The 12321-nt window shown below is 38.0% G+C and overlaps 1 protein-coding gene across 4 annotated transcripts in view; it reads right to left on the bottom strand.

The window, feature by feature from the left end:
• Positions 1-241: 241 nt before the first annotated feature.
• Positions 242-12321, bottom strand: part of MME (membrane metalloendopeptidase) — a 99201-nt gene continuing 87121 nt past the window's right edge. For all 4 annotated transcript variants that reach the window (XM_081828182.1, XM_081828200.1, XM_081828206.1 and 1 more), the window contains exons 21-23: positions 9995-10090; positions 9588-9664; positions 242-1335 (exon numbers count right to left, since the gene is read on the bottom strand). In XM_081828182.1, the coding sequence (XP_081684308.1) occupies positions 1236-1335; positions 9588-9664; positions 9995-10090 (273 nt within the window). In that variant the 3' untranslated portion in view covers positions 242-1235. The remainder of the gene's footprint in view (positions 1336-9587; positions 9665-9994; positions 10091-12321) is intronic.

Below are 12321 nucleotides of genomic sequence, written 5' to 3'. Positions count from 1 at the left end.
TGAGTTCCTAGCAGGGACTAGACAGGCCCCTCCCAGAACTCTAGGCGAGTTCGGATTTCAGAGGCAGGTCTGTCCGAGGTGGGCAAGCCTCTCATTTATATTCAGAAATGCACTCTCCAGAGCTAGACTGATGCCACAGCAGGCTCAGTGAGTAACGGGCTCACAATTCCGATTTAGGATCAAAATATTTCCATCAGATGACAAACCTGAAAAGAGAAGGAGATGCAGAGCTACACAGATGCAGTTTTGTCCTTTTCTCATAGCCACCTCAGGGACAGAGTTTATTTTGAAAATTCTGCTTCAGACAACTGTCCAATGGCAATTTTTAACCCAGAGTTTGTGCTTCAAGCTTTTTATCAATATGATTGATAAGCTTAAAAAGTCTCAAATCTTCATCTGTACATCACTTTACAGATCTTGGTCCGTAACTATTTATCTCTGTCGGAAATGTCAATATTCAATGATTACCTATAATAATAATTACTTAGCCATAAATGTAGTTAATAATTAAATATAAAAATTATTATTTATACATTACTACAAATCTCTTAAAAAGATCAAGTTTTGAGAGAGAGAGAACAAGAAATTGCTTAGAAAATTGTAGGGACCCTCAAGAATTTCAGTATTGGTGAAAGCAGGTACAATGAAAAACAGTTTCAGACATTCATTTTAGCCCTAAGAGTAGCTTAAAATAAAATGATCTCAGAATGAATAAACTGATGATTGGCAAAATCGGTTTAAAATTACATGAAGTCCCAAGGCCCCAGTATGTATAAGAATTCTTTGGAAGAGTTCTGTAGGAGTGAAAATGTTACAAATAAAAGTAAAAATAAGTAGTTAGGCAATGTGTTTTTAACCCTCATGCCACTGCTGTGCTTTTGGAGCCAACTGTATGCTTCAATCTCTTTAATTTCCCTTTGATTAGCAATCCCAGTCTACATCAAGGGGTTAACATTGTTTTCAAGAGACGACATCAACTGGCAGATCATATGAGGAACAGAAATGAATGGTAATATCTTTAGAGATCAAGCATTATTTACACAGTGAGAAGTGATTGATTTGATAGACACCAGACACCCCCCTCCTCTCTCCACACCTTTTCCAGAATAACCTAACTTCATTTCTAATATGATGCCCTGTCATCCTACGTAATTACAATGACTTCTGTGGACAGAGTTCCCCATTTCTGTGGTGTTGGCAAGTCTAGCCAAGGGCCACATCGCTTTCTCCGAAGATCACCACACTCGGCATTTCTTTTCTGGATTCATGTATGAATTCTTGCGGCAGTAAAAGGCCTCTGAAAACTCAGGGGAGTTCTGCAAAGTCCCAATAATCCTGTGAAACAAACAAAAGTCACATCAGCATTTGATACTTAGGCCCATGCCATGTAGGAGGTTTACAGAATTTCTCGATGTAGGCCTATTGACGGAATTTGGAATTTACAGCTTGAGAGGAAAAAAAAAGTTCTACTCATTACCAGAATTTTTAAATGGACAAGTAACAAAGTATCGGAGCACAGATTTTGAAGACTGTGTGACTTGAATACTGCGTATGAGTTGTATTTATTTCGCTCTCTGTGCTTCAGTTTCCTTTTCTGTAAAATGCGTATAATAATAGTACCTGCATCTTATGGTTGTCACGGGGAGTTAACTAATAAACACCCTATGCGTGTTGTAAAATAAATGAATAGTTCATATTCAGAATTGCAGTTATTATAAGAAGAGCTTGGTCAAAAATAAAATCACGATTTTTCATTACATCTTGGAAGGGCTCACACAATTACTTACATATAATAGACTTTAAATAGGTATTTGTTGATTTGATCTAATAAGGAAGATCATTATTTTCGTTTTTCCAAAAGAACTTCATAGATATCAGAAACTGGATTCAGCCTGAGTAACTGGAAAGGGCTGGCAAAAAGTCAATGTCTTCTTATCTCTGACCCCAGTGGGCAAAAACAACACTGTCCGACCCACTGGCGGCACCAAGCAGCATTTGAAGGGAGAGAGAGGTCAGTACAATGATGCAGAGGTGATGCTTTCACACCAACCCCAAACCACCTCCTTCCTTTCTCTTCCTACTGGGACCATGCCACCACACCCACCTTGGGCTGGGAGGAAGGGCAGGGAGGCAAACAGACGAGGGTGGTGGGAAGATCTCAGGCAAGTGACAGGAGAGTATGTTCTAATTACTGAGATCTCCATACATGGCAGGTGTGCTGAGTATAAATCTTTGCAGTCTTATCTCCTCTGACCCATTCTCCACACAGCAGAATGACCTTTAAAGTTTAAGTCAAATCCCCTAATTCCCTTCCTTAAAATCTTCCAGGGGCTTGAATGAAATTCAACTCCTCTCCATGGCCTCCAATGTTCTGAGGGCTCCAGCCGACCTTCCCAGCCTCCTCATAGTACGTTTCTCTTCCTGTTTCTCATCAGGTTCAAACTACACAGACCGACTTTCCATTCATCAAACCAGCCAATTTCTTTCCCTCTTTAGGGCCTTCTGCTCCTATGGACCCCACTCGCTTGAAAGTTACTGCCCAGTGACTCCATGATTTACTCCTTCTCAGCTTTCATGCCTCTACTTAAATACCCCTCCTCAGAGGCTTTCTTCAAAGAATGTCCAAATTAGTTCCTCCCACCTGTAGTAGCCCTATTGGTTCACAATGATTTGTTCTCCTTCTTTACTTCGTGACATCACCACTACACTGTAATCTGAGGGCAAAATACTGTGTATCTCTTGCTCCCTGTTGCCCTCCCCGCAAAGCCTACCACAGTGCTTCGTACACTGTAGGAGTCAGTACATACTAACTGAATAAATGACCCTGTCAGCTGGTCATGGTGATTACATGTACAGGAGGAATAGGTCATTATAAAGAAAAACACTACTTAGCATTTTTGTGTTTATTTGCAACTATGGACCAACTTTGAGAAAAAGCAAGCATTTCTTTTCCTTATCCCCATTCCAGGAAAGACAGATCCATACCTAATTTCTAAAAGTCTGACTTCCTAATGTGTCAACCATTACCACATCAACTATCTCTCCAGCCCCAACATCACAACTCCCCTATCCTTCAGGGAGAATGTAAACTTTTTTGGTTGTGTGTTTTTTCTTAGTACTCCTAGAGGAGTCCTAAAGATTAACAGGAATCTTCCTGGTATGGGGGTGTTGAGGTGGGGTGGGGGCCAGAGCTGGGGAATTTATATCTATTAGTCCACTTGAGATGGAGAAGACTGGCCTCCCCAGTGCTGAGGAGGGGCCCAGCAATTGTGGGTTGTGTGAAGGACAAAGACATTCCTCCCGTTGTGAGCAGGGCCCTGAGAGGCCTCTGATAGGATGGCATGTAATGTGGGGGAGCCTGAACATCAAGAGCAGTGGTTCCTGAGGCTGTTGCCCATGACCACCAGAAGGAAATGGAGCCACCTGACTTCAGATGGAGCCTCTGAACTGCAGAGATATCAGCAGTGACCATGGCAGGCTGGAGGTGGAGACTAATTCCCTAATTTCTGGGTCTTTGGATTCCTGTACAACCCTAAAAAGGAGTACACTGAAAACTACTGAAATTAAGTTTCTTACCTCCCTGCTTAGGGTGGGAGTTTGGAGATGGAATTAATTTGCTATAATAATGATGATGATGATGTGTCATTTCTTATATCTGAAAGTCCAGGAACAAATTCACCTGATACTTGGTCAAAAGTGGTCATAAAAAGATTTTATTTTATTTTTAGTAATCTCTATGCCCAACATGGGGCTCAAACTCACAACCCCAAGATCAAGAGTCCCATGCACTACTGAGCCAGTCAGGCGCCCCAAGGAATAAAAAGATTTTAGACATCAGGAATTTGTATTGGTCTTTAGTCTTTTAAGTTTCTAGGCTCATGAACTCTGAGACAGAGAGAAACTTTGATTCATTTAATTCCATCCCCTTTCCACTTTAGGAAGCCCTATGCGCTAGCTGAGTGGCAGTCATCACGATGACCTGATTGTTCCTCAAATTGAGCAGCAAGCTCCCTGATGGACAGGGAAAGCATCTGGGATCCTGTGACTAGAAGAGCTGCTCTTTTTTGTCTTCATTTTATTAAACTTTTTTTTTTTTTTAAAGGGCTGTGTCTTAGGTATAATCATATGGGCACAAGTACTTCAGTAAAATGTCCAAACCCATGACTTAATTCTACATTTGTCATAAAAACATGAGAGAAATGAAAAAAAAAAAAACAACAAAAAACCCACACACCTCAAAGAAGGGAAGTCTTCACAAAGCACCAATGGCAGTTAGCCATGTAGCAACACTCAACCTAATGCACACTCAGCTCTCCATTTCCATTCCAGCTCTTCTCTTTCCATCCAAAAGCTTCACTTAGATCATTTGGTTCTGAATAATTAGGTCAACCATGTACCAGGACTTCACTTACCTTCCCATGACTCTGATTAATGTCTTATTGTTTACATTAATTCTTTGGATAGATGACATAAATAATCTATTTCAGAAAGTAGATACATTATTAATCAAATGACTCCCTTCTCTTAAGAGTGGGGTCATCTTTCATTAATATTACATAAAGGACTTATATGAATTTCATGCTATATTAAAACTGTGAAATGTTTGTGTTTATGATAACAGAAGATAAATGGCTTTTATTGATTATGTCTTAAAGTGATTTACTTGAAATTTTGACTTTATTATATAAAATGTTTTATTATACTGTTGTTGTTTATTCCCTTGGCAAATAATCACTTGTTTTAAAAACATCTAAGGGATATGGAGTTGAACATCAGGTGACCAAGAAGACTACTCCTGCCTGTGCCTAACTGGATTTTTTAATTACTGAATGAGATTTTTGCAATTAATTGGTCTTCTGACAACCTTTTGTTACTTCTTTTATTATTTATTTATTTAGTAAAAGGACTTTATTTATTTAATTAATAGAGAGAGAGAGAGAGACAGCGAGAGAGGGAACACAAGCAAGGGGAGTGGGAGAGGGAGAAGCAGGCCTCCCGCCGAGCGGGGAGCCCTATATGGGGCTCGATGCCAAGATCCTGGGACCATGACCTGAGCCAAAGGCAGACGCTTAACCGACTGAGCCACCCAGGCATCCCTTGGTAATTCTTTTAAATGAATAACTTGTTTACAAGGTTAACTAGCTTCATTTATAAATAAACTATCCAATCTTTATCGTTAACTGTTGTTCATGGTTTTGTTAAAGGAAGGTCACATTGATCAGCTTATGTTCCACTATAAATTCACAAAGAAATAAATGCCTGAATAGATTCCCAGATGTGGTTTGAAGATTAACAAGTGCTACAAGGTTCACCAAAATCCAAACTGACATTTACAAATTATCAGAAACCAGTGCTAATATTTAAGGCAAATAGAAGAAACATTAGTATTTCAAACAGGATTTAGCATACATATACTAACTCATGGAATAATAGGGAAAAAAATCGCCATATTACCTAAAAATGTCTACATACAACTTTAGAAAGAATATCTTACAAAAAGTACTAGAAATTAAGCTGTGGAAAAAACGTCTTGCTTTATCAGTGGTGTTAGTTCTGTAAAGTGTTTACATAAAGGACTTACATGAATTTCATGTAAGCATCATAAGCATCTAAATGAGCACCTTTACTATTTAGGTAGTGTATACATTTGTATCACTTTGTGCCTTTGAACTTGCTTTAAAAAACTTATCAGACCCTTATATATTGTTTAGAAGTATTACATCTGAATAACTTTAGAGACACATCTGTAGATTATATGGTAAATATTAGCATAACAACCATTCCAAGTGATGGGGATGGCTAACAGAAACTGAATTTCCAAAAAGAAGTCATTTAAATTGTGAGTTCAATTTCTAGAACATCAAGGGGAAGTGTTTTTATTTTAAATACTAAAGTTTTGGGGGTGCCTGGGTGGCTCAGTCGGTTAAACTTCTGCCTTTGGCTCAAGTCATGATCCCAGGGTCCTGGTATCAAGCCCCACATCAGGCTCCCTGCTCAGCTGGGAGTCTGCTTCTCCCTCTGCCTCTGACACTCTTCCTGTTCATGCTCTCTCTCTCTCTCAAACGAATAAATAAATAAATAAATTTCTCTCTAAATACTAAAGTTTTAGAAGTTTATAGGGGCACCTGGGTGGCTCAGTCGTTAAGTGTCTGCCTTCAGCTCAGGTCATGATCCCAGGGTCCTAGGATAGAGCCCCACATCGGGCTCCCTGCTCAGCAGGAAGCCTGCTTCTCCCTCTCCCACTCCCCCTGCTTGGGTTCCCTCTCTCACTGCCTCTTGCTCTCTGTGAAAAAATATATAAAATCTTTAAAAAAAAGAAAAGAAAAGAAAAAAAAGTTTATCTAAAGTACGTAAGACTTTAGTTAGGAAGACTAAAACAATTACAGTTCAAACCTAACAAATGGTTTTATAGATGCAGCTTTATATCAAGTATATTTTGCCTTCTGTTTTAATACTGCCGTATTTAAGCATAAGGTTACAAAATCTCTATTTCAGAAATGTTTCTACACAAACCACTATGCACAATTTCTCAATAGCAATTCAATGTCTATTAGTTTTTAAGGCTTTTAAAAAAATATGTTTTACTTTGTACAGCCAGGAAGCAGCCTGTTTCCAAAACTAAATGTAACCTCAACCTTTTGCCGAGGAAATCCCTTTACCTCCAGAGAAAATAATAACTTCCTTGACAAAAGGTTGGCATTCCATTTACCCTTTTTAAAAAACAACACATACTTTTCTTACTAGAAACGAAAAATAGTCAGAGGCATCTTTTGCACCAGAACAAAGAAAGTTACAAATAAAGTTGTGAATAATTTACATATTTTATTTTATTTTTATTTTTTTTAAAGATTTTATTTATTTATTTGAGAGAGAGAGAATGAGAGAGAGCATGAGAGGGGGGAGAGTCAGAGGGAGAAGCAGACTCCCCGCCGAGCAGGGAGCCCGATGTGGGACTCGATCCCGGGTCTCCAGGATCATGACCTGAGCCGAAGGCAGTCGCCCAACCAACTGAGCCACCCAGGCGCCCCTAATTTACATATTTTATAAAAAAAATAATATGTATTTTTACAGATAGCAAATTTTACATATTTATAAATAAAATTGTTTTCAGTTTAAAATTGAGGGTAGAAAACAGTTATGTATTTACCTATATATCATTTAATCAGTGATCAGTTATTGACATTCTGAACTATCCAGACATAAGAAATGAGCAACAAAAAGCCCTTGACTCTCAGGTAATAAAAATGTTGCAAAGTCCATATATTTACCCCTGGGGATTCTTATTCTGTTCACACCTTTCTTATCTAAAAATAATCCTAGCACTAATTTTCAAACACATATATGTAATAGACACTTCTATATTAACATTAATCCTCTTAACAACTCTCAGGATAATTTAATCCTAATTTAAAATATCTAGAAACTGAGACACAAAGGTTAAGTAACAGCTTATAAATGGCAGAGCCATGGGTGGAACTCAAGTGTTTCTTCCTTCAAAGCTTACATTCATTTTTTTCACCAAGTATAAGGATCTGCTTTCTGAGCTAATCAGAATGAAGGAATGGGATGGCAAAAGGCAGGCAATGTAGTAACAGCCAAGAGAACTCGGGAAGAAACAAACAGGAAAACCCTAATAAAAAGCCAAAATGAAAAGTCAAAAAAGCATCACCATATCCCCATTGGTGGCTCTTTAGTGTAGGAATAAATAGCTCCCCATACTCTAGCTTTTGAGGATTTCTCTAAACTAATAAACACTAAAATGGGTGCCTGGGTGGCTCAGTCGTTAAGTGTCTGCCTTCGGCTCAGGTCATGATCCCAGGGTCCTGGGATCGAGTCCCACATCGGGCTCCCTCCTCAGCAGGAAGCCTGCTTCTCCCTCTCCCACTCCCCCTGCTTATGTTCCTGCTCTCGCTGTCTCTCTTTCTGTCAAATAAATAAATAAAATCTTTAAAAAAAAAAAACAAAAAAAAACAAAAAAAAAAACCACACTAAAATGCCAACTAATAGTCATAACAATAGTCTGTGTCATTTAAAAAAAAAAAAAGCTAGGTTTTGTTCAGGATACTGTGTTTATAAGGCAATAAGGTAGAAAATGTATTTTAAACAGAGAAATTTTAATCCAGTGGTTAAGATGAAAATGTTAATACTCAAGCGACAAATTTTAGCTATCAAAATCTTTCAATTTGCAAGCCCCATTCTCTGAGGGCATGCCAGATGTACCAGGTACTACAATAATATTACTTAAATTCATTAGGTTTTTATGCACATATGCTTTAGTTCATGGGGATATGGAAGGAAGAGCTTTGACCAATTAGATTGTTATCATGGTTTATGTGAGCTTATAATAATTGCCCTCTGTTGTCTTCAGAATTAAATTCCTGTATTTTCACTTCTGAAGACTTCAGTAAGGAAAAAGACAACTTCTAAAAATGAAAACAAAAAGTTACTTGGGTAAACTACAATGGGAATTGATCCAGTGACTTTTGCTGCTCATTATCTAAAAAGAAGTTAATTTGATTATTCTAGCAAGACTGAATTTACCTTGGATTACACACTTAATGGGTATACAATAAACAGTTGTTGAGCAAATGAATTTTGAAAGAACAGTTAAGGCAAATACCAAATGATGGTGATTACGATGATGATACTAGAACAAGCTGAGTAAACTCTTTAATTTGTAAATATGCTATTTCATTGTTTCATAATTGAATGTGGTTTTTCCCCAGGAGTGAATGATCCAGGCAATATGTTTATATCTATTTTAGGAAGGGCTTTTAAAACTCAGCCCATTAATTCTCTTTTGTTCTCAAGCTGTTTTCCAACCACTCTATGAAATTTTAAGTTTGTTTTTCAGAGTTCCTGCCTGAGAAGTGTTGTTGATCAGTAAATCAGTGATGAAGTGTTATAGTATGTGGGAAGGGGGAGCATTAATAATTTAGTCCTAAACTGGATACATGAGGATCCAGGATTTAACATTGAAACGCTGGTTAGAGTGATTCTTTTTCAATACATTGCTCTCTTAGATTTTCTGATCTCAGAAGGACTTTAGATTTCTTCTAACTCAACCTTCCACTCTACAGAGCATTTCTCTCCAGCATCCTTGATGGGTTGTCCTCTGACCTCTGCTTCAAGGTACTCTCTCCTGGAGTTCTGGGGATAACTATTTTATGTTGGACAACCTCTAATTAAACCACGTTTCTCTTTATGTTGAATGGAAATCTTTCTTTGGAATGGCGACTCATTGGTGCTAGGCCTAAACTTTTCATAGCCTCTTAAAAATGTCTTTGTGCTAGCTTTAAATAGGGACATGATTCTCAGGCAACATCTTTGTTGGAATCCATCAAGCACTAAGCACAGGTCACATAAATTCTGAGGATAAGAGCAGTCAAGGCTATGCTTATGTAAACATGACATTTATCCTGTTGTGTTCTGTTGATTCTATCCATGACCCTCAAAAGAAAAAACAAAACAAAACAAAACAGTGGATTTCCAAATTTTATAGTCAGAGTTAGAAAAGGCCAATTTCCAAATGTGGAAGTAATGGAGTCAATATTGGAGCACCTTGACTGCTGTTCAAACCCACGCACCTGAAATTCCCTGGACTGTGAACATCTGTTTTAATGGAGTTGACAGCATACTCTGGCCTGTAGGTGCCACACCACACCTAGGGATAGGAAGATAAAGGAAAGTAGTGTGCTTAGGTTCAATCAAAGATTATTTGTATGGGCAGGTCCACTTTCTATTGCAAAATTTAAATTGGAATTCTGCATTTCTCAACCATTTACTCTTCAAATAATGTTCAGTGATAGGCAACCAGGAACATAATTACCATTAATATGAGCTAATAGTCTGTTACAAACAGTGAAAGTCAGTCAAGTCAAATGCTCTGCCACAACTGATTAAAACAAGAAAACTCAGCATGCAATATCTCATTAACTCTGAAATTATAACTCAAAATGATTTTCATATCTATCAATCAAGAAAAATACAATACCTGGGCAAAGTTCAAGAAGAATAGTTGTTTGTGATTTAGGTCAAGTCCAGGAAGTAATTTTTCTTCACCATTCTTTTTAACATAATTTTGATAGGCCTAGGCAGTTAATGAGATAGAAACATGATGTTTATAATTTTCTAAATTTATGTATAAATCTGTGCAAAAGACCATGTAATCCAGTAATTAACCTTTTATATCGGGATCACCATAATAATCTACTTACATATGGCAACCTACAACTATTTCATGGATTAGAAAGAAAACCAGAATTCATTTACAAATGTTCTGAAAATGTCATTGGTCAATAAATGTCAGTTGAATGAATGGATGGCTTATATAAATGATAAAAAACTTATCTAAATGTTGTTCTATAGATAAATGGATAAGTCTTGCCAGTTGGAAGAATGGATTGCCAAGGGAGTCAGTCTGTAATTGCCATATTTAGCTCAGTTACCACTCTTAGCAAAAAAGATTTACACCAGACTTTGAATGATTCATGCCAAAAGTCAAGGGATTCCTTAAGATCTCTTAAAAATTAGTACCCTACGATTCTAAGAATAAAGATGAGCAATTATTGTGGTACCCAGAAGACAGGGCAAAATAGACTGAACCTCAGTTACATTAGGAAGAAGGAATTTAGGTTACTAGAATGTCAGAAAATGTCCTTAATTCTTAAAATTCTATGAATACCATTGAAAAATGTAGTTTTCCTCTACTAAACATATTTAAGGAATTTACAACAAACTTTCTGAGATGTGTTACTTCCAGCTTAATACAAAGGAAAGTGATCAATTAGATAAGCAGAAGATATATTTCATTTCCTCCTCCTTGCCATTAACACAGATTTATTGAGTCTCTATTATGTAAAGATGCTAGGAACATGGGGAAGACTGCTCCCTCCTAGGGAGCTCACTATCTAGCAATAGGACAGAGTATTAGATGCTATGATTCCAGGTATCACAAATTATAATCTGCTTCATTATAATAAGTCTGTACTTGTTTTAGGTGAAGGTCTTCATGGAAGTACCATCAACCCAGATTTTGGTTGCATTTTTACAGCAATGATTTTTAATCTGTCTGAATATTAGAAATAACAGTGGGAGTATTAATGGTGCCAACGCCTTCCACTTCCAGGCAAGATGGAGTCAGAGGGACTGGATTTACCTTCCTGCTGAAACAAACAAATGATGGACAAAATATATGAAACAATGGTGTGCATAACACTGGACATCTGGCAAAAAAGAGAGTGATCCCTCTGAGACGGTAAACAAATAAGGTAAGCCCTATAATTGCCCCAGCTTACTGTCTTAAGCATTTCCAGGCGACAATGTAGAGAAGAGAAACTCAACTGGAGCCCAAGGGACTGCCTTAGTTGAGGAGAAGGACCTGAGAGTTCAAAGACACCAATGACAGGGTCCTAAAGAGGAGAAAGCTATATAGGAGAGGATCTCTAGAAATCAGATGGGCCTTTCAAGATTCACACAGTAGGGTCTTACCTCAGCAGGGGAGAATAATTGTCCCTAGACTGAGCACTACTCTAGTCCCATCTAAAAAGTTGTAAAAGCAAGGTCCAAAAGGATCAAACCATTTCTGAGGAATTTAATCATGTCCAAGTATAAAGCTCAAAATATTTGTAGGAAAAAAAAATATCTAGCACCCTCAAGGTAAAATGCACATTGCCTGGCATCTAGTCAAAATATTACCAAGCATTCAAAGGAGCATCAATCTACCATCCCCCAGGATTCTGCTGGGACTCATTCTTTTGTAAACTTTGCAGGCAGCTTAATCTCCCAAACCACACACTTGGATCATCCATGGTCACTGCCAAGACACAGGCCCTCCCAGTCATCTCTCCTACACTGTTCTGAAGCTTCCCCTTTCCTGGCCCAATCACTGAGGCCCTCCCCCTCCCCTCTAACGCATACATTTCTATGGTGGACAAATAATCTTACATCCTCATCCATTGCATAGAATATTACATACATCTTTGTCTTAGAGAAGTCTGGTTTTTCCTGGGGCACTTTGTCCCCTGTACCTTCTCAAGCAGTTGCTGCTCATTGTCCCAAATGTCAGCTACCTCAGGGTTGGAGGAAACACTCAAAACTACCGTCACTCCTTTTTGTTGCTTCTAAGACCATTATTCTTCTACTCTTTTGTGAAAAATCTCTACTTTTTTTTGTGCACATGGCATCAAATAGACCATCCTTTAATCCCTGCTCTAATCATCAAATAATGACACATTTTATGGAGGATTCACAGGTGTGTCTCCAACACTGAGAATAGTGCCAAACACAGAGTAAAGTCCTCAACAAGTATTTGTTGAAAGC

Source organism: Leptonychotes weddellii, chromosome 1, assembly GCF_054177405.1.
Source record: "Leptonychotes weddellii isolate Sample4059 chromosome 1, ASM5417740v2, whole genome shotgun sequence".
Taxonomy (NCBI): domain Eukaryota; kingdom Metazoa; phylum Chordata; class Mammalia; order Carnivora; family Phocidae; genus Leptonychotes; species Leptonychotes weddellii.
The sequence above is the reverse complement of the archived record's forward strand: the minus strand, read 5'-3'. Positions and strand labels throughout refer to the sequence as shown.